Below are 24,345 nucleotides of genomic sequence, written 5' to 3'. Positions count from 1 at the left end.
TGTAAGAGCAACTGAGACAATAACAATAACCATAACAGGCATTTAACAGCATAAAAGTGGGCCCACACATACACATGCATTCATCAACCCCCACCGTTGCAAGTCTGGATCATTGCTAGGGTGCGTTGTGGCTGATTAAAACACAAAACTGGCCGCTTCACTCTAACCGAGCAAAATAAAACATTGCAGAGTACCTCAATGCAAGTGAATGGCAAGCGGTCGAGCGTGAAGATCATTCCGCTCAGCTTTCTCTTGCTCCGATGGTGATCGTGAACTCTCCCTTGATGCGGTGTATCCAGCGATGCCAGAGGAACTTTGAATTCTCTCGGGGAATCAAAGCACTATCTGGGGTTGCGACACTTCTCTATCGATACCGGAGAAACTTGTAACACACGCCGATTAGCACTCTTGTAGTTCGTCGTCCAGCGATGTCCTCAACATGCTAACCGTCTCTCTCGACCATACGTACACAGACACTTCTAACAACCGGCTTCCCGTCCGAATGTAAACAATGCCGCATGCGAGACACTTAGTCTATACAACTCGCTTGAAATACTCAAGTTAGACAGCAAACTACACCAGAAACGCTGTCAAAACACTGACAGATGAATTCTTGCTGAAAACACCTACTTTATCACAAAATAGCAAGTTTAAGACACTGTAACAATCATGGATCAAACGAAACTCGAGTCTTCTCTCTCTCTTCTCCCCTTAAAAAGGATCTTGATCTGCCAATCAGAATACACCATCCAGTTAAGGGGGTGGGACAATTAGATTTACAAACCAATCAAAACGAATGATTTTGCTTACCCATATTTGCATACTGAAGGTTATAAATATAAGTGAACACAGTAACGAACTTAAACATGAATGTTTACAATCAAAATACACTGGGATTAAATCACACTAGAAATAATGTACACTCTCCCCCTGCTTAAAATTATCATGTCCTCATGAGAGGAGGGATTATATCTGAACAGTGGCTTTGAAGGTACCAGCAGAACTGGAAATGGAACACTTAGCCATCGGGTGACACCATAAAATTTGACACTGCTGGTTCTTCCAATCTGGTGAATCTTTAATGTGTATCACCATCCCTCGATACACAATGGTATATTGTTGATCCTTGGGTTGGCCAAAGTCACTGTAGCTTAACTTGACCATAGGCTTTATTATCCTCTTCGGTCGATGGTACACCTGTTCAGTCTCCTCTTTGAAAGCATGACTAGACTGACTGTCTCCTCCTTCAGACTCCTGTATCTCTGCCAGTTGAGTGACAGGTTGTGAAATGTCTAGTCCATCTACTAGTTTACCTACTGTTCTTCTTCTTCTTCGTCTTCGTCTCGGTTGAGATGATCTGGTATGCATCGGTCTTTGCAAATTCCGAAATCTGTCTGGATTGTAATAGCAACTCGTACTAACATCACTGTCCGATGATGCATCAACGACCTCACTCTATTTTGAAGTTGCTTCTTTTTTCCTTGACGGCTTTCTCTTCTTTCTATTGTCAGCTTGGGCTTGAGTCACAGGTGGTCTTTGGACATCCTCTACAAAGATATCATCTCTAAAGTGCTTTTCAGACTTCACTTTATATGCATCATACTGCTTGCCTCTGGAAGGGACATTAAAATTTCTTGGGCCATTCCACTTGACATTCCTTCCAGGCCAGTCAGTGTCGTTTTCCTTGTAGAGCGGATGAGGTACACTGAATGTTTGAGGACATGTCTGGATTCTGAAAGTGTGCGCTACCATTGGTTGATCCAGTATCTTGACTAAGGGTAACAAGACGTTGGAAGAAACTAGCATTGGTAACCTGTTGTGAACATTGCGGTACGGGGCAGACCAAGGCCAGTAGTGACTGGGTCTCCTCAAAACCTGTGAGAGGAGCATGAAAAGACACATCAATCTTGACGTACCCCTTGTATGGGTGGCTGGAGGAGATGACTCCCCAAAGTGACAGACCAGTGAGAGTATGCAGTTTCACATTAGGTAGGTATCCATTATACCATGTATCAAACACAATGGTGACCTGAGATCCACTGTCTAATAGAGCCTGGCAAGGACATCCATTCATTTTTACTGAGACGGTTGACGCAGAGCCCACTAATCCCTTGGGTAGGCTGCTTGACCCACTGGTTCTAGTCTGACTTATGTTTGCAAAACAAGCTTGGTTCTCATTGGTACTACTCGGATTAACATTTTCTTTCTCCCTTTTACCTCTTCGTATGGAATGTACCAGCTTTTGAATGACCTGTGCAGAGTTTTCTGGAGCTCGGCACTTCGTTGCAATATGGCCATCTTCTCCACAAAGGTAACAAAAATAATCATCTTTGTTCTTGGTAGGTCTCCTAACAGTAAAAGGAGTAGACCTGGCTTGAGGCTGGACATGTTGAACTGGCTGACTGTGGCTCACACTCAAAACAGCTAGCTGCTGCTGTAAGTCTTGTCCTTGTACTTGTTTCTTGAGCATGTGTACTTCTGAAAGCTGATTTGTCTCACTTCTCTTATCTGTATTTGACTTAAACCCTTGCATCACTGAAGAAACTGATACAGAGGTCAGGCCTTCATCTAACCGTGCACGCAGTTCCTGATTGTCAGCTTTTAACTCCTTAACAGCAGATAAAGTGAGAATTTCTTCTTCCTTCAACTGTACCGTTTTTACTGTAGTACTAATTTTCTTTCTGGCAGCTTCACTTTCCTCAGCTTCAAGAATTTCATTCAGAAGAGTTAAGAATGTGAGTGGGCGCTCCTTCCTCTCTTTCAACCGCAACTGTAAAAGCATCATATCTGCTTCAACAGCACCTCGTATCAGCTGTTCTACTCTGACTCAGTCCATCATCTGTGGAGACAGTCCACCTCTCTGTACAACCTTGTTGAGTGACTTCTTTATTCTGCGCAGAAATTCTGATAGAGCTTCACCACGACTTTGATGAAGGAGGCGGAAGGCAAAATACAAATCTTCTCCAGATTCAGAGGTTCCGAAGGTGCTTTCCAATTCCTCAATGTATTAAAGAGCGCCAGCATCTATACTAGAAAATCGAACTGATTTTTGACGATTTCAAGAGCGGGACCCTTTAAGCTTTCCACTATCCTTCTCCTTTTTCAGAACACTCACATTCTGAAATTATAAGGTGGGCTTGTTCAATCCAATTCTCCATGGTTTCTTCTTCAGATGGAGTGGGAACAGTGGCTGAAAAAGTGCGCAATCGTCTGTATGCGCTGCTGTCGCTAGGTGGGATGACTGTCTTTTCTATAAGTTCACCAACTGCATGGATGATGGATTCAGGCGTGCTGGCACTTGAAACACTTGAACCGACAGAAGAGAACAACTGTTGAACATCATTCATGGTCTTGCCCTCTCCGGCCAGGAAATTTTTAAACTTTTCTTCAAACCCCATGATTTTGCTTACCCATATTTGCATATTGAAGGTTATAAATAAAGGTGAACACTCTTAAAAATAAGCACAGTAACGAACTTAAATGTGAATGTTTACAATCAAAATACACTGGCATTAAATCACACTAGAAATAATGTAAAGGCTTAATTAACCCAGGTTTACCCAGGGTTACATATACATGTATGTATGCATGCATGTATCTATGTATGCATGTACGTATATGTATATGTAGTATATGTATATATACAGGGCCTAAAATGAACACTCGCCAAGCGCCAAATGCGAGTGAAAATCAACGTTGGCGAGTAAATGTAACAGTGTCGGTCGCCAGTTGGCGGGTAAAACTTTTCCGAAATATAACAATGCAATGTAGTGAGAACAAAAGCTAGTTTTAAAAGGGATTCGCTGTTTCTGGCGTAAACGAATAAAATAATCTTTTCCCGAAGACAAGATTCTTGTGATTAGCTGTTCTGTCATAAGCAACAAGAGCGAATCAAATACGTTAATAGGATACAAACGGGCTGATAAGGTCAGAGCAGTGTGATGGCCCGCTTTTCCCTAAACACGGTTCTAAAACTTTTACCTGAGAAGATACTGCTGCTTCATTTCGGAAAATTAACTTTTCCCTTCTGTATTCTTCATAACTCAAGAATATGGCGACACATACTTGGGGTTACGCCGCCTAAACGGTGCAGTGAAGTAGGCTACGTTTGGCTGTACTCAAACACTGTGCCGCTCAGACAGCGCACCAGTAGCGCTTCAATGGACGAAAACACACAATTATGTCAAAATACACAGGTTTGGCGAGTTACCTCGTAAACATGGTCTTAAATGAGTTATAAAGCCTTAAATGACTGTAAAGAGTTTGGAGAAAATAGAACGTGTCAGATCCGCGTCATGTGCATCAGCTTTTAAAGAGATAGCGCTGCTTTTAAAGTAAAACCTGCTGAAGTCTGTCATTGATGGAAATCAAAGAACAAAAGAAAAAAAAGAAAAAGAAAAAAAAATAAATCACTCCACTGCTCTAGTCGCTGATTAATAAAGATTAATCTGTGTAGTTTATGCATATACAATTTATAGTTTATGTGAAGATTGTTTTAAAATCACTTAATATTTCAGATCATATTAAATGTTAACAATAATGGCTTTCAATTATACTGTAATGTTGAATGGCTATAATTAATAGGTAGAACTGAGGGAAAATGCATTTAATAGAAACACCAGTAGCAGTATTGCTACCAATAGGCTACTTAGTAAAAAGATGCCATTAATAGCATATTTAAAATATACTATTTTTGTTGTTTCTACATTAATTTGGAGGTTCAATGTGAAATTATGACAATATTAATACGCAATTAATCATGATTAATTACAAAAGAAATTTTATTTATTTATTTTTTTTTTTTGATCGATTGACAGAAAGCACTAATGTTAACCTTTTATAGATTTTAGATTTCAATTTAATTTCTAATTTTATAGGTCCCCCCAGAAAGAGATCAGGATGGCCCCCACCCCCATGGCCCCATTTAAATTTTCAATTCGATAATCCAGCCCTCAAATTAAACTAATTGAATAGCCCTGCTCTAATCCATTAACATGGGTTCGGAAAAAATACGCACCACATATGCACTGCAAACTGAGTATGTGTGAAACAGGCGTAACAGGATAGCCTGCTCCGTTTGCCAAAGGACAAGAATCTCAATGTTTTATAGGGACAAAAAAAGAAAAGATAAGTAAAGTAAAGGACAAACTAAAAACATTGTAAATATGTTTAGTCATCGTAGTAGTAACGACAACCTGTTTTTGCAAAAAGAGTTTCATGGCCGGTAAAATAATCTTTTGGCTGGTAAAATTCATCACATCACCGGCCATTGGCAGGTGTGGCAAAAAGTCAGTTTTAGGCCCTGTATATATATACATATATATATACACATACACACACACACACAGTGGGGCAAAAAAGTATTTAGTCAGCCACCAATTGTGCAAGAGAAAAAAAAAATCCAGAAAATCACATTGTAGGATTTTTAAAGAATTTATTTGCATATTATGGTGGAAAATAAGTATTTGGTCAATAACAAAATTTCATCTCAATACTTTGTTATATACCCTTTGTTGGCAATGACAGAGGTCAAATGTTTTCTGTAAGTCTTCACAAGGTTTTCACACACTGTTGCTGGTATTTTGGCCCATTCCTCCATGCAGATCTCCTCTACAGCAGTAATGTTTTGGGGCTGTCGCTGGGCAACACAGACTTTCAACTCCCTCCAAAGATTTTCGATGGGGGTGAGATCTGGAGACTGGCTAGGCCACTCCAGGACCTTGAAATGCTTCTTACGAAGCCACTACTTCGTTGCCTGGGCGGTGTGTTTGGGATCATTGTCATGCTGAAAGACCCAGCCACGTTTAATCTTCAATGCCCTTGCTGATGGAAGGAGGTTTTCACTCAAAATCTCACGATACATGGCCCCATTCATTCTTTCGTTTACACGGATCAAAGCATGATGTTTCCACCCCCATGCTTCACAGTAGGTATGGTGATCTTTGGATGCAACTCAGCATTCTTTCTCCTCCAAACACGACAAGTTGAGTTTTTACCAAAAAGTTCTATTTTGGTTTCATCTGACCATGAGACATTCTCCCAATCCTCTTCTGGATCATCCAAATGCTCTCTAGCAAACTTCAGACGGGCCGGACATGTACTGGCTTAAGCAGGGGGACACGTCTGGCACTGCAGGATTTGAGTCCCTGGCGGCGCAGTGTGTTACTGATGGTAGCCTTTGTTACTTTGGTCCCAGCTCTCTGCAGGTCATTCACTAGGTCCCCCCATGTGGTTCTAGGATTTTTGCTCACAGTTCTTGTGATCATTTTGACCCCACGGGGTGAGATCTTCCGTGGAGCCCCAGATCGAGGGAGATTATCAGTGGTCTTGTATGTCTTCCATTTTCTAATAATTGCTCCCACAGTTGATTTCTTCACACCAAGCTGCTTACCTATTGCAGATTCAGTCTTCCCAGCCTGGTGCAGGTCTACAGTTTTGTTTCTGGTGTCCTTTGACAGCTCTTTGGTCTTGGCCATGGTGGAGTTTGGAGTTGGACTGTTTGAGGTTGTGGACAGGTGTCTTTTATAATGATAACAAGTTCAAACAGATGCCATTAATACAGGTAATGAGTGGAGGACAGAGGAGGTCTGTGAAAGTTACAGGTCTGTGAAAGCCAGAAATCACCAAATACTTATTTTACCGAGGAATTTACCAATTAATTATTTAAAAATCCAACAATGTGATTTTCTGGATTGTTTTTCCTCATTTTGTCTCTCATAGTTGAGGTATACCTATGATGAAAATTACAGGCCTCTCTCATCTTTTTAAGTGGGAGAACTTGCACAATTGGTGGCTGACTAAATACTTTTTTGTATACACACACACACACACACAGTGCCCTCCAAAGTAGTGGAACAGTGAGGCCAATTCCTTTATTTTTGATGTAGACTGAAAACATTGGGGTTTGACATCAAAAGATGAATATGAGACGAGAGATCAGCATTTCAGCTTTTATTTCCAGGTATTCAGGTAAGACTTAATATTTAGTTGCAAATCCTTTGCTTTCAATAACTGCATCAAGTCTGTGACCCATTGACATCACCAAACTTTTGCTTTTCCAGGCTTTCACCGCAGCCTCTTTCAGTTTTGGGGGGTTACTCCCTTCAGTCTCTTCTTTAGCAGGTAAAATGCATACTCTACAGGGTTTAAGTGTGGAGATTGATTTGGCCAGTCTAAAACCTTCCACTTCTTGCCCTGATGAACTCCTTTTTTGTTTTGGCACTATGTTTTGGGTCATTATCTTGCTGCATGATGAAGGATCTCCCAATCGGTTTGGTTGCATCTTTCTGTAAATTGTCAGACAAAATATTTCTGAAGACTTCTGAGTTAATTTTGCTGCTGCTGTCATGTGTTACATCATTAATGAAGATTATTGAGCCTGTCCCAGAAGAAGCGATGAAAGCCCAAGCCATTACATTACCTATGTAATGTGTACTGTAATGTACACCTGTTTACACTGTGTTTCAGATGAGCTTGTATGTTTGAGATCATGAGCAGATCCTTTCTTTCTCCAAACTTTAGCCTTTCCATCACTTTGGTCCATAAAATCAGTCCATAAAACCTTGTCCCAGAATTTTGAGGCTCATCTCCTATTCTTCTCGCTAATGAGTGGTTTGCATCTTCTGGTGTAGCCTCTGTACTTTTGTTCATGAAGTCTTCTGCGAACAGTAGATTGCGATACCTTCACTCCTGCCCACTGGAGGTTGTTGCTGATGTCACTAACAGTTGTTTTAGGGTCTTTCTTTACAGCTGTCACAATGTTTCTGTCGTCAACTGCTGATGTCTTCCTTGATCTACCCGTTCGAGGTGTGTTACTTAGCACACCAGTGGTTTCTTTCTACCTCAGGAGATTCCAAATGGTTGTACTTGTTATTGCCAGTGTTTGTGCAATGGTTTGATTGATTTTTCATCTTCTCTCAGCTTCACACACACACACACACACACACACACACATACATACACATATATATATATATATATATATATATATATATATATATATACACACACATACACTAGGGTTGTAAAGGTTTCGGTAGGGGCCTTTTGGTTCGGTACGCATGTGTTCAAATACAGTTTTCTTTTTTTTTTTTTTTTTTCTTTTTTTAGGAAATTCAAATAATAAATGGTGTTTTGACAGTCTTGAATGTGGCATGACAGATCGCTGTATAAACGCCTTGGAGAGCCGCTTCTGGGACGGTTCAGAAACATGTTGATATAAACACACTAGAGTTGCCGCGATCGGCTCCGGTTCCTGGAACGCGATCATTCCTTCCTCTGTACTATAGTTTTAACGCAAATAAACATGACTGAACATCTCATGCCTCATGTAATTGCTCAATCAGTGTTTCAACCACGGAAAGACATCAACAAAACAGTGTGGAAATAAAATGTCATGTAGCATTTCATTTACCTCAGCAAGTCATCAGTGTCCACAGCTCGTTAGTTCACTAGAGAAATGAAGTGTAGAGAAGAGCATTTCGCGAAATATTACACCATATACTCATCATATTTTACTAAACCTGTTAGTCTTAATTATTTAATGTATGTTTAAATAAATCTGTTATGAAACATGCTATGACAGCCAGTGTGTAATTGAATATATTTGAACAAATAACCTAGAAATTTTATTATATTATTATAATTATAATATGTGCAATTTACATGTATGCAATGTATTTTTTTTAAGATGAGTTTTGATCATCCATTTAAAAATAAATAGTAATTAAATGTAAGTTTGGGTTACGTTGATAGGCCTAATTGTAACCTTATAATGTAGTTTTAAGCATAAGCTGACGTAGATTTTTATCACTTAGAAAATGTAAACTATAACTGAATGTATTTAAAGAAAGAGAAACTTGCTCAGTAAACCACTATTTAAAAAAAAAAAAAAAAGTTTTTCCCCCTGCTGTAACGAAATCGTACCGAACCGTGACGTTAAAACCGAAGTACATACCGGACCGTCAAATTTGTGTACCGTTACACCCCTAATATATACACACACACACATTGTTTGTTTTCCCTGAAATCTCCCACTTCTAGCTGATGCATTAATCAATTTAAAAATTTAAAAATATATTAAAATACAAAACCGTTATTTAAATTGTAATATTACTGCTTTTTTTTTCATTAAATAAATGGAGCCTTAAAATCTTGCCTACCCAAACTTTTCACTGGTAATGTACATTTGCATTTAGCACGTATGATTTGTGCTAAAATGACAACTCTATCATTGTTACTAGACCCTTAAGTTGTTGCAAACCTATATCAATTGCTTTCTTCTGAATAGTTTGAATAACACTGGTGTCCAAACAACATTAGACCCCATTGGAGACATTTTTAAAAAATATCTTAAGTGTTCCATTAAAGAAAAAAGCTTTACTGTTTTGCCATGACATGAGGGTAAATAAATGATGAGAGAATTTTTATTTTGGGGTGAACTATCCCTTTCAGGCCAACTGTAAACACAGCTTAAAAGGTCAGAGAGAGAGTAGAAAATGGTCACAGAAAACATTAACATTATAATTGGACTTTGGGTAAAATAAACAGTTACAAAGTTGTTGTAACTGTTACTGTTGCAATTTAAATCATGCAAGCAAATATTCTGCTTAATTTGAATGTTGCAGGCCACATATGAAGCTCTCAGAGCTTCAGCAGAACTCTGGGAGACCCCAGATTATGTGTTCAGTGCAAGTGTGAACACGCTATAAGAAAGTGTGGGTGGACGTGTCAAGACATGCTGGAACTCGACACTCACCTTCAAACGTCTCAAGTATGTGTACCGTGTCCCCCACCTGAAGACTCAGCTCTGGCTCTCCTCTGGCATCATAGTTATAGATAGCTGAAAATGAGACAAAAGGGTGTCACAGACTGCAGAGAGCAAAGAGAAACCAAAAAAATAAAAACAACAAGGCTGCTGTCTGTCCTGTGAAAGAGGGGAAAAAAAATGACAGCGCACCAACTGTTGAACAAGTTCTTGAGTGGAAAGTTCTCAATTTCTGCAGGGAAACAGCCACTTGACATGTCTGACGTCTATCGGTATGACTCAGATCTTCAAACTAACAGCCAAATGCAACCCAAACTCCCAATGAGATTACAATAAAAAAAAAAGATTTTTAGAAGATAATGTGAGTTGATTTTGCCCTGGAACAAGCCACAATAATGCAATGACACTGCTATGTAGCTGCTAGGATGTTAGGGGGTGATATTAAAAATTTTTACTGTGCTTGTTTGTAGAGCCACACAATTTGCCAAAAGTTTGTCATTATATTTAACTATGAACATAAAATACTAAAAATAATAATAATAATAATAATAAACAATAACGATAATAATAATAATTATTATTATTGTTATACTAAAATATACAAATAAATATAATTATTATATTATATATCATAATTAGGTAAATGTTATATGTCATAATTAAAAACATTTTGATGTGTGTCATTGCTTTTGGATTTTATTATTATTATAATTATTATTATTATTATTATTATTATTATTAATACTACTACTACTAAATACAAATAAAAATACCAAATACAAATAACAATATAATTATAATAATATAAATTATTATTTTACTGTGAAATTTAAAAAACAAGTATTTAAAAAATATATAGAAAATATCTTTCTATTACCTTACAACTGTAAAATTACATTCATGGCTGTCTTAATTCCTTCATTTTAAAATGTTTAACCATCAGATTTTTTATTTGAATGGAAAACCACAGAAAGCCCTTAAAAGCTTCTCTTGTTGATAAACGCATCTAATTGCAAGTATGGTAAGATTTTAGGCACGTTGCATTTCCAAATGCACATCAAAGCGATGCAAACTCAAGAGCAGATGCATATATTTATTTAATTAAATCACAGCCTTTGCTATTTCAAAATCATACTTATCCATATCGTGAATTTAGTTTTATTTCAATTAGTGCTGTCAAACGATTAATCGCGATGAATCGCATCCAAAATAAATGTTTTATATGTATATTTATATTTATTATGTGTATATATATATATATATATATAAATAAATAAATAAATAAATAAATACACACACATGCATGTATATATTTCAGAAAAATTTTATGTTTATATATTAAATAGATTTATATATAATATAAATTATATTATTATAAATATATACACATGTAAATATTTTCAAAATATATACTCTGTGTGTGTGAATTTATATATGCATAATAAATATACACAGTACACACACATACAGTATATTACATAAACAAAAAAATTTATTTTGGATGCGATTAATCGTTTGACAGCGCTAATTTCGATTAATCGTGCAGTGGGCCTAAGTCAAAAAAGCTCACATAAAGTCTGTATAATATAATAAAGACATAGTTTGGGTCCCTCAAACAGGGTCACCAATAGTAATAGCAATGCTTGCCTTGGCAAACACCTCTTAAAACACATTCAGTTTCACCATGCTGTAAGGGTTACACTAGACAATAGGAGAGTTTGTGCTGTACTTGGATGCAATATTGGCTTGCACAAACAGCATCTGAAATGTTGGGCACAGTGCAAGTGCTGATTTGTGGAATGTGAACATACTAAGAGGCGCTGAGTGCTTTCCTCTTACTAGTAGTAACATTTTTGGGCTGTTGAACTGCAGATGAACCTGAGGGTGCGTGTCTACACTACAAGACTGAAGGCCTGAGTTTTCCCTCCCTCTTCAGTGCTGAAGGACACTTGGTGGGAGTGCAAGATTTCCTCGTGCCATGCATCTGCCTCCACACTGCTTTCCATCTGTTGAATACACACAAAAACCAACGTATGTGTGTACAAAGACACAATCTAAGACAGTTAAGAAGAGTAACATCCTCATTCCTCATACATATATTAGATTTCATTAAAGATACAGATCCAATCACTGAAAAATGATTGGCTGATATGTTTGATAATGATTGGAGGTGGGTGATAAACCAGTTTATCAAACCGTTTAAATAAACTGTCCAGTGTCATATGTGCAATGCAAGAATGCAATACACATTGATCACTTTAAAAATTCACGGCTAAAATGACCTGTCGCTAAGCCCCACCCCCAAATGTGACAGTAAAGACATTTATAATAACGCAATTAAGTGAATTACCATAGAAATAAAAGCAGTTCCAAAGATCTAGATTAACTGCACACTATATCAGGACTATACTGGTTGTTATTTTTATAGGAAATTTAATTGTAGATGCTAATTTCCATGTATAATTTCCATCTAGCTAAAAGGGACAACAGTAGATTACAGCAAATCTTTTGAGAGCAAATTAAAAATCTATATATATAGTTATCATAATATCATTTTGTGATGCCTAAACTCACTTAAGCATTACAGAATTTATCAAATATTGACAAAATTATTGATTTTAGTTTCATTTTTTAATTATAAATTCAGTATTCCAAAATCTTTTGACACATTCAGAATCCAGAAACCATTTAATAATGTATGTTTCATACATGGACTAATTTTCTGTGATTGTCATATCACAATCAGTGTTGACAGACATACACTACTGTTCAAATGTTTAGGTTTTTGAAAGAAACTAATACTTTCATTCAGCAAGGATGCAGTAGACACATTTATAATGTTACAAAAGGCTTCTCTCTCAAATAAATGATGTTCTTATGAATGTTTTATTCATCAAAGAATCCTGGAAAATACATATATAGGCTGGTTTCCACAAAAATATGAAGCTGCACAACTGTTTTCAACACTGATAAATGATCAGCAAATCAGCATATTAAAATGATTTCTGAAGGATCATGTGACACTGAAGACTGGAATAATGATGCTTTACATCACAGGAATAAATTTTAACATATAGCCTATTACAATAGAAAACAGCTATTCTGAATTGTAATAATGTTTCACAATATTACAGATATTACTGTAATTTTGTTCTAATAAATGCAGCCTAGTGTACATACATATACATATATATATATATATATATATATATATATATATATATATATTTGTTTGTTTATTTGGATCCCCATTAGCCACTATTCTTCCTGGGGTCCAACAAGTAAAAAACTAAATTACATTAATTTAATTACAATAAAATAACAATAAAACATAACAATAAAAACCAATACAATAAAACATACAAACCCAAAATTTGTGTGTGTGTGTATAGTTCAGATATATATACACACATACATACATACATATACACACACACCCCCCCTCCTTATATCCCCAACCCCTGATGCTTTAAACAATAAAAAAAGATAAACTACAGCTAAAAAAAGAAAAAGGTTTTCAATGCCACACTATCTACAGCGCACTGACACTCAGCCCAAGGGAAAATGGTTCAGGCCTTGTTCAGGCATGCACATTGTTCAGTTAAAATGAAGACTCGTAGATAAACCGAAAAGCTTGAGGCTACGTTTCACAACATGCTTTCACTAGTGCACTGCAGATCTCAAGCACACTCAACTGATAAATCTGTCCGCTTCTTTTCCACAGCAAAATAGTATGAAGCAACTTTTCATTTCCGTTTAATCTGCAGATAAATTTCCATAGAACAAGCTTGCAATCTGACATATTATGAACAAAAGAAAATGCCACCATATCTCGTAACTTCCGCAACTCGTAAAATCAGCCCATAAACTTCGGTCTGGTTTTCTCAGATTAATCATTCATAATACAGGTGCATGAAACTTCCCGTCCACACCCAAACAAATCCAGACCTCATTAAGGAGTGCCAAACACAAAGAATTTCATCACCCCTGGCTACATTTAAAATGCTCAGCAAAAAAACAAAAAAAAAAGTGTGTCATTAAGACAAAAATACCATATTAAGACATTTTATCAGTTAAAAAAAACTGCCACAGTCCAGGCATCGCAGACAATGATTCAGTTCACACACTAGGCACCATTTGAGCGTGTGATTTGTTTTCTCGGCCAAATGGGCCATAGAGGTGTCACAGTGTTGAGGCCTAGTGCATGCTGGGATGTGGGCAGTGCTAACAGGCCCCATTCTGACCGGTCTTTGTATGCGCTCATCTATGACATCACTGACAGGCAGGCCACACACTAGCACACTGCCACTTGTCACGTTGCCATGAGCATTTTCATACGCTTTGCTCAAGTGCAATGACGAACCAGGACATTTCAGAGAGCAGTTGTGTGATCGCACAGTGTAACTAATGCCTTGTGGTTATAGTGACATGGAGAAATAGTGCTGACATTATGGTGCAAAAAAAAACATGAATGACACAACAAAAATATTCTCAGAAGTGGACGTTGTCATAGTTCTATAGTGGTGAACGGAAACTACAAGAAACATAATACTTGCGTTCCCATTTGCTCCATGCTAGTGTTTCAATGACCTTATAAAAGAGGAAAAAATACGGACAGGTTGATTACATTGCTCAGAAGACAGAAAGTTGTCAAATCTGTTAGAAACACTTGCACATCAGCTTTAATTAGTTTTTTTTCTTTTTTCTAATTTAATGTCAAAGTAATATAACACAAAGCATAGTTATTTAAATAACAAAAATTTAATCTTAACTTAATAAGAGTAGAAATGCATCAAGGGTCCATAATACCAAACAATGCACAAAATAGGATGTTTTTATTACCAATTCCTCACCAGACGCAATTCAAATTCCTCAAATACATGTCAAAGTCCTCAGTGGCGGGAAAATCGGCCCAGTACGAACCAGACCGTTTGATGTCTGAGCAACAGATTACATATTCCTTAAGAACGCTCCACCACAACAATCGTCCCTGTGTGCGTTAAACTGGCCAGCCGACTGCTCTTGGCATGAACAGTAAGTACAGTATTGCACCACAGCAACAGAATAAATGCACAGCCAGGGTCAGAAATGAAGCCAGGGCAAGAAAAAGTCAACAAATGCGGTCCAAATATAAAAATGTGTTCGGAGTCTGTTATCTAACATGTACAGTATGACACAATGCTATATTCTAGGCCTGTGGTATGGGTTTTTTTTTATTATGAGAATCATACATTTTGTCAAGTATGTCCAAAAATTTGTCCATTCATTTGTACATGTTCCAATAAATAACAACATAATACATTTTAAAATCAAACAAATATATATATATATATATACACACACATACATATATATACACATATACACACATATATATATATATATATATATACATACAGTTTTCATAAAAGTTTTGTTTACATAATGTGTGTGTACTGTGTATATTTATTATGTATATATAAATACATACACGTGTATATTTAAGAAACATTTTATATTTGTATATTAAATATATTTATATATAATATAAATTATATAAGTATAAATATGTAAATATTTGTGAATATTTTCTAAATATATACTGTATGTGTGTATTTATATATACATAATAAATATACACAGAAAACACACATATTACATGAACAAAAACTTTTATTTTGGATGCGATTAATCATTTGACAGCACTCATATACAGTAGTCAACATTTGAAGTGGATCAAAACCTTTCAAAACGCGTTCTTGTCACACAACTTGAATTAACTTTTTTGATCCACACAGTATACACACATATACATATACATATACATATATATATATATATATATATATATATATATCTGCACTATACACACGCACATATATATAAACTGTCGGCTGTCAGATTTTCTCTAACTATTATTTCAAAGGCTTTTTTTGAAGAAGAAGAAGAAGAAGAGCATGAAGAAAACAAGGACTTGAAAATTACTTGAGACCAGCAGAGTGTTTACTTTGTTATGATATCTAGTGCATATGAAGTTGATTTAATTTGACAGGCAACAACTATAATTGTCCTGAGAATTTATTTCAGTAAATTCAACTGAAGCATGTGACATAAATTGGATGGTTGCAATTGGAAGTATAGCATGTTAACCAACCACAAATGTACAGTATCTAAATGCCCTTATCAAGCTGCAAACAATAATAAAACACATTTGCAAAACAACCCAGCCACTGAGCAGTGTGAGATAAAAGAGTTCATTCTGTTTGGTTTTATGGGTGTGTTAACCTGAACTCATGTGCACAGATTAAAGTGACTGGAAGGGAAATGCTGTTTATGACTGTGATCACTGGAACTCTGGCGGCTCTGTTCCTGTATTTATTGTAATTGTATTGTTCTGTCAAACCTGCAGGGACGACATTCACTCTACTGTGTACTTATAAACAAACTACAGTAAAATAAATATGTTGTTTGTGACCCGAAAGTGCAATGAGACACCCATCCAAACTTCTCTTACAAAATATGTCAACAAACCTATATCCTGTTGATGTATTAAAGCATCGGGGTAGTTCATGTATGATAACTGACAACTTTTCATACAGGTATCAGAAGCGTGTTGTGTGTGTTCAGGTAAAGGTGCGGCTGAACGCGACTTTCCAGAGTGAAACAATGAGTAAAAACCAACAAAAGCGCGTTGAAAAGTCACTCACCCACTCCGTATTTCTCTCTTTTAGTGGGAATCCAGAGCGTCATGGCAGGAAAACTTGAGTGAAGTGAAATAAATCATATGAACAATAATGGTGGTGTGGAGTTGTAGGGCTGCAGCGGTCCGCACATCACAGTTCCGGTGTTACGCAAAGAACCGCTTGCTGCGCGCGTGTGTGACGCGCCCTCACTCAAACACACACTCAAACACACACACACACGCACACACAAGCAGACCGCAAAGTTTGTGATCATGTGAAACCTAAGTTATTTGAATTTCAAAAGTTTGTTTACGTATTCTTTTTCATTTTTAAATACCAAAAATAATAAACCACTTAAATACTAAAATTCGTATGGAGATGAGGTTATTAATTACCATTATGCAACTGTTCAGTTCAACTAATAGGGCCTATAGGCAAAGTCACAAATATTCAAATATTTAGTTCATAGATAGATAGGTGTGTGTGTGTGTGTGTGTGTGTGTGTGTGTGTGTGTGTCAAGGTTTCCCAGAAAAAAACAAACTTTTTTTTTTCTCTCAGCCCTGCAATGAATGAATGAATGAAACAATGAACAATAAAACTAACATTGACTTTGTGTAGTAAATAGTCAGTCTGGTCTTTTGATGCAGTCTGTGGGATGCATACCTTAAACCTTTCATTTTGCATTTTATTTTTATTTTTCTACACTCTACAAAATGTTGGGTTAAATACAACCCAGTGCTGGGTGAAATATGGACAAACCCAGGAATTGGGTTGTTTTGACGCAGCGGTTGGGTTAAATGTTGCTGGGTCAAAACAACCCAATTGCTGGATTTGTCCATATTTCACCCAGCACTGGGTTGTATTTAACCCAGCATTTTGTAGAAATATAAGTGTATTAGTTATTATGTATTTTCTTTCTTTTTTTTTTCTCTCTCTGTTTTTCCATTTTCTATTTAGTGCAGTTCCCCCAAACCATCTATCAGTTTATCAGGGTGAAAAATTGCTATCTTTTTTTTTAATTATTACTGAAATATTTTCATGGACAGTGAACTGAGCCAGAATGAGATGAGATGGGAAGGAATGTTTGGAATCTTCTATTGTTACAGCAACTGCTACATCTCTCTCTTTCGCTCGCTCTCTCTCTCTCTGTCTCTCTGTGAGTGTGTGTTTGTGTAGTCGTGTGTAAGGTTATAGGCAAAACAAGGTTTTGACACCAGAAAGCAATCAGTGACGTGTCACAGGTCCTGTATAGTTTTATCTAACAAGAGAACAGAAAACACACAGTTACAGTAAGTGCTGTATGTTGAAGGGCCGACTTCCCCATCCCCCCGGTTCCTGCAGGACCCCAGCTGTTTAAGTGTGGATTTAACTAACTACCCACCTCATATGATTGCCACTTCTGTGTCTCCGGTTTATTTGGACAAAACAAATTCCATGATCCTTCTGCAAACACAGAGACCTTCTGTTGCCAACAAAATGTGTTGAGAGAACATTCTGTCATTCTGTTCTGGCTTATTGTTCTGCCTTCAATTTTGTACCAATTCAAGGTTTGGATGATTCAGCAAACGGCTGCGAGTGAAGCACATTTGGTCAATAGAATGAAATTCCTTTAAATAGTATTTTTTATTTTATTTTTATTTTTTAATGAAACTATGGCTGCTCTGGCTGAAACTTATAAACTCTACCCAACAGTCAATACAACCTATATTAAAAAAAAAAAAAAAAAAAAAAAAAAAGTTTGATCCAATCATCAAGTTAAAACAAGATAAAGCTGCTCTTAATATTTTACATTTAACTTCAGTGCCCTTTAAATATCATTTAACATCAACATATCAGTCAAAAAATTTAATGAACTTCAGATGTAAACAGGAGTACTGAAATACAGAATGAATCAGGCCCAATGACAGAATGTTAAATTAAGAGTCCTTTTACGCAGGCCTCCAAAGGGCTCAAGGCTCGTTAGTCTTCGATTTTGACAGGGACAGAGTGCCATCTAGTGTTCTCTCTGAGTCAATACTTTAATCTCAGCGTTTTAATCAAATCAGATATTCTAATTCTGAGGTAAAAACCACTGCGCAAAAGTGAACATCATGGCAACAATAATGCCATAGATCTACAAATTTTTTATTTATTTTATTTAACAGTAGTTTTTTATTATTATTATTATTATTATTATTATATTGGAGGTTAAATATAATGTCTGGTTGTTCTTCTGGACTCTGAATCATAAACAGCATGAATGGAATCAGAAGGTTGAAACCTGTCAACATTACAGAATACCACATTTGAAAAAAAAAAAAAATTCATTTATATATTTTAGCCAATTGTGCATAATTAAAATTTGTTAAAAATTAAATTTAATTAAATTTAATTAGCAGTATGATTTCTTTATTTATTTCTTTAATTTTATTTGGACTTTGGGTTACAAACAGCTGTAATGGAATCTGACCTGTGATTGTTAGCTGTCATTGACATACAGCCTGTCAACATTACAGAACGCCATTTAATTTATATATTTAGCCAACTATGTAAAGTGTTAAATTGCTAAAAATAAATAAATAAATAAATAAATAAAGGGAAAGGGTTATTTTGTCCTGGATTTTTTTCTTTTCTTTTCTTTTCAGTCATTAACTGACTAATCACTGAGGAATGTGCCCTTTAGCCAGCACACCAAACCTTCAGACTCAAAGCCAAAATATCCTGAAGTGTTTAACAGACGACAAACACAGTTAGCAGAGGAAGATCTTGAGGCAATATTTTACTGTGTACTGCTAAGAAAAAAATTATGTTATGTCAGGAAAAGAAAATATTCTTATTTTTTTTAGAAATAGTGGATTACTCTCTAATGTCTATATTTTAGAAATAGAGGATTATTGTCTATATGTAAACATACAATTATCTATTCTAATCCTTTTTATATTTTAACAAGTATTCAACTGCAATAGACCGAAATATTTGGGCAAAAACACAATTGGCAAAGAAATAAAAACAGCATTGTATAGTGGAGGTCTGTGTTCACAAATCACTGGTCATGGTTTACATATTGTTCAAAAAACCCTTTAGAATTTCATCAACAAATACTGAGTGACACACAAAATGTATTTCTATATTGCATTTTGTGGGCCAAAATATCGAAATATTTAAATGATACAAAATGTCTGATATATTTCTCTGGTAATGTATGACCATTCTGATGTAAAGCAGTGCTGCAAGTGTCCAGTTGAGGGAGCTATTGTACTTCAGAGCTCCACATCTGCAAGGTTTTGAAGTTTTATGTAAAATATGCAGATTGTCAAGCGCTGAAGCTTTTATCAAATGAGAGGCTAAAGGTATGAAAATGCTGAAGGGTTTGGGATACTTGACTGACTGATAAAACAATCCTATGGAAATCAGCATTGTAGGCTACAAGATGTTTTCTTCGATTTAAATGTTTCCTGCCACTTTCAAATAACCTTTTACAATTATATTTATTTATTTTACACAATCCTTCCTTCTAATTTATCTTAATAGTTCTAACGCAAATCACGCACTGGTTTCGTCTCGACTTACTCCTCGGGAATCTGAGCTTGTGCTGTTAAAAAAAAAAAAAAAATCAGTTTTCTCAACAATCAATGGCGTGTGTTTCCTCAGCAGAATCAAGTGCTTGGTCCTTATTTTTCTATCAGGGTCATGAGGTTTGTTCCCTCCCGGTGTTAGTATTTATAGCACGTTCAACAGGTTTTTTCAGCCAAATGTCGATCTTTCCTTACGCAGATCATTTATTTTATAGCAACCAAGAGGAAAATAATATTGCTCAGTTGCTCTTTTGTAGCTCAGGTGACTTAATGGAGTTCTGAGTAATGTTTCTTTTACTGTACAGTTTTGTCTTGGATGTTTCTCCTGAAATTTTAATAAATAAACAATACAGTAACACTTTACAATAAGGTTCCATTTGTTAACATTGGTTAACTGCATTAGTTAAAGGCATAGTTCACCCAAAATGGAAAATTGGCATAATTTACTCACCCTCAAGTTGTTCCAAACCTGTATGAGTTTTTTCGTCTGCTAAACACGAAAAAATATATTTTGTAAAATGTTTGTAACCAAACAGTTGCTGTTCCCCATTAACTTCCATAGTATGTAAGTTAGGCTATGGAAGTCAATGGGTACCAGCAACTGTTTGGTTGCAAACATTCTGCAAAATATCTTCTTTTGTGTTCAGTGGAAAGAAATCCATAGTTAAAGCTGCAGTCTGTAAATTCTGCCTCTATGTCGCCATCTCTGTTTGAAAACTTGGAATTGCAGCTTTTTGTGGAATTATCTTGCTTGCATGGGTTGTAAATTGGCATGGCTGCAGCGTGGATAAATCTAATGTTTTGAGGTGAATGTGTGGCTGTCAGACACTGCACCGGTGTGGATATTTACTGTACTTGGATATTTATATGACCCAAATAAGAATTTTCACCCTATATTGCCATCTGAACAACTAAGTAACAAGTCTGCCATGTTTGTTCTGACCAACTGAGGGAAAAAAATGCTACCATCAATCACGCTACCAATGGTGATTTAATCTAACGATCGATTAGCTCATATCACATCAAACCGTGCAAATTATTATTATTGTTATACTTTATTCTCAAATTATTAATGTTAATAACATCAGCATTGAGTGACTATGTGTATTAGCGTGTATATTAGTGTGCATTAGCGTGTAGATTTCAATTTCTGTACAGTCTAATCTAATTGTCATTCCATTGAATTTCATATTAAGAAATTATTTTAACCCATAAAGCAAATTATGCTTCCTTCAAACTGGTTTTCTTTAAAATATAAATCTTGTGTAATCCCAGTTTATCTGTAATCAGATGCACATTTAAAACTGGAACATCATTTAATTTCATTCACATGTGTTTCATAAACACATAATCCTTTCTGGATCACAATCCGCCATCAAAATGATACATTTAATTATTCTAGCTGCTGTGAGAAAAGGCTATAAATGATCCGTCACCTGCAGGATCCTCACATGAGATAACCAAGTAGCCGGGACAACTTCTTTATGTTTACAGACGTGATGTAATGACACAGCTGCATGCTCGAATTTCCTGCGAAAATCTACCCGCACCACTCAAATTAGAAAACATTATTATAAGCTAACCGTTGTGAATTGGGCTAAAGTAAGGTGATAGTCTTGAACACTGGCTGGTTATGTACTTGCTCAAATATTGATTTCGGATTATTTTTAACCAAAAAAAGTTATGGACTGCAGCTTTAACCAATGTTCACAAATTTCATATTTGGGTGAACTATCCATTTAACACAAAATAACAATGAACAATACTTCTAAAACTAGAAAGTTAATTTCAACATTTACTAATGAATTATTAAAATACAAAAATACTGTAACAAATGTATTCCTCTTTGTTAGTTTAGGCCTTATTGTATTATTACATTTACATTTACATTGAATCATTTAGCAGACGCTTTTATCCAAAGCGACATACAAATGAAAACAATAGAAGCAATCAGACCATCGAGAGTGCAGCAGTATACAGGTGCATCTCAATAAATTAGAATGCCGTGGAAAAGTTCATTTATTTCAGTAATTCAACTCAAATTGTGAAACTCGTGTATTAAATAAATTCAATGCACACAGACTGAAGTAGTTTAAGTCTTTGGTTCTTTTAATTGTGATGATTTTGGCTCACATTTAACAAAAACCCACCAATTCACTATCTCAACAAATTAGAATAATTCATAAAACCAATTTAAAAAAAAAAAAAAAAAAACATTTTTAGTGAATTGTTGGCCTTCTGGAAAGTATGTTCATTTACTGTATATGTACTCAATATTTGGTAGGGGCTCCTTTTGCTTTAATTACTGCCTCAATTCGGCGTGGCATGGAGGTGATCAGTTTGTGGCACTGCTGAGGTGGTATGGAAGCCCAGGTTTCTTTGACAGTGGCCTTCAGCTCGTCTGCATTTTTTTGGTCTCTTGTTTCTCATTTTCCTCTTGACCTTTTTCCTCTTGGTTCAGGTCTGGTGAGTTTGCTGGCCAGTCACGCACACCAACACCATGGTCATTTAACCAACTTTTGGTGCTTTTGGCAGTGTGGGCAGGTGCCAAATCCTGCTGGAAAATGAAATCAGCATCTTCAAAAAGCTGGTCAGTAGAAGGAAGCATGAAGTTCTCCAAAATTTCTTGGTAAACGGGTGCAGTGACTTTGGTTTTCAAAAAACACAATGGACCAACACCAGCAGATGACATTGCACCCCAAATGTGGAAGTAACTGTGGAAGGTAAAAAGAGGGTAACTGTGGAAACTTAACACTGGACTTCAAGCAACTTGAGCAATGAGCTTCTCCACCCTTCCTCCAGACTCTAGAACCTTGGTTTCCAAATGAAATGCAAAACTTGCTCTCATCTGAAAAGAGGACTTTGGACCACTGGGCAACAGTCCAGTTCTTCTTCTCCTTAGTCCAGGTAAGACGCCTCTGACGTTGTCTGTGGTTCAGGAGTGGCTTAACAAGAGAAATATGACAACTGTAGCCAAATTCCTTGACACGTCTGTGCGCGGTGGCTCTTGATGCCTTGACCCCAGCCTCAGTCCATTCCTTCACCCAAATTCTTAAACCGATTTTGCTTGACAATCCTCATAAAGCTGCGGTTCTCTCGGTTGGTTGTGCATCTTTTTATTCCACACTTTTTCCTTCCACTCAACTTTCTGTTAACATGCTTGGATACAGCACTCTGTGAACAGCCAGCTTCTTTGGCAATGAATGTTTGTGGCTTACCCTCCTTGTGAAGGGTGTCAATGATTGTCTTCTGGACAACTGTCAGATCAGCAGTCTTCCCCATGATTGTGTAGCCTAGTGAACCAAACTGAGACACCATTTTGAAGGCTCAGGAAACCTTTGCAGGTGTTTTGAGTTGATTAGCTGATTGGCATGTCACCATATTCTAATTTGTTGAGATAGTGAATTTTGTTAAATGTGAGCCAAAATCATCACAATTAAAAGAACCAAAGACTAAAACTACATCAGTTTGTGTGCATTGAATTTATTTAATAAATGAGTTTCACAATTTGAGTTGAATTACTGAAATAAATGAACTTTTCCACAACATTCTAATTTATTGAGATGCACCTGTACAAGTGCCATGACAAGTCTCAGTTAGTCCAGCACAGTACATGTAGCTATTTTTTTTATTTATTTTTTTATTACCAACAGTATATGTAATAATAAACAAACATGAATCAATAGTATACAGAGCTCATCGTCAGTTCAAATCAGTTGTTCTTGAGAGAATTTGATAAGAAATGTTTGAATTCATGCTCAAATCTCATGACTTTTGAATGCAGACAGATCTGAGAACAGTAACATGGGGACTTTTGAACAGATTTTTCCATTTGCTTATCATTCAATCTCATTGCCTTTTTTCTCATCTCATTTCTTTCACTGCAAAAGGTTTTCTATCTAATGGTAAAATGAGCAGTGGTGATATTGGCTGCATCAAAGCAAAAAATACACTTCAACTAATGGCAGCAAAGTAAAAAAAATGAAGAGAATGAAGGCGCATGTGAAGCACGTCTGATGAAGTGTGCCATCAGAGTGCAGAGAAAGCTTTAAATCAAAGCAAATACTGCCTTTCATCTGCTTGTAAATGTGCATGAAGCATGTTCAGGTTTCATGCAATCTGCTTCTTGCTGACAAGTGCTGTCTTGACAATCGTGAGAAATTAATTTAACAAAAAGAAAAGAGAAAGAAAGAATACAGGATGTCTTTACAAAAGTCAAGGACATGCACGGTTTCTAATTGAAATTCTCCTCTCCTCCAGGCCCCCCCACCTCGCTTTCCCTGCCATTAAACTGAATTGATCAGCAGTGCCGGGCACATCCAATCCGTAAGTGCTTGCGTGACCGAGGCCGGTGCTTTCGGC

The 24,345-nt window shown here is 36.3% G+C and overlaps 1 protein-coding gene across 1 annotated transcript in view; it reads right to left on the bottom strand.

Annotated features, from left to right (window-relative positions):
* dock5 (dedicator of cytokinesis 5) overlaps nt 1-16,638 on the bottom strand; it is a 98,405-nt gene extending 81,767 nt beyond the window's left edge. Inside the window, exons 1-2 of the mRNA XM_058784283.1 lie at nt 16,453-16,638; nt 9,758-9,841 (exon numbers count right to left, since the gene is read on the bottom strand). Coding sequence (XP_058640266.1) covers nt 9,758-9,841; nt 16,453-16,495 — 127 coding nt within the window. The 5' untranslated portion in view covers nt 16,496-16,638. The remainder of the gene's footprint in view (nt 1-9,757; nt 9,842-16,452) is intronic.
* Between the last annotated feature and the right edge of the window lie 7,707 nt (nt 16,639-24,345).

Source organism: Onychostoma macrolepis, chromosome 08, assembly GCF_012432095.1.
Source record: "Onychostoma macrolepis isolate SWU-2019 chromosome 08, ASM1243209v1, whole genome shotgun sequence".
Classification (NCBI taxonomy): domain Eukaryota; kingdom Metazoa; phylum Chordata; class Actinopteri; order Cypriniformes; family Cyprinidae; genus Onychostoma; species Onychostoma macrolepis.
This window is presented reverse-complemented; position numbering and strand designations above follow the sequence as displayed.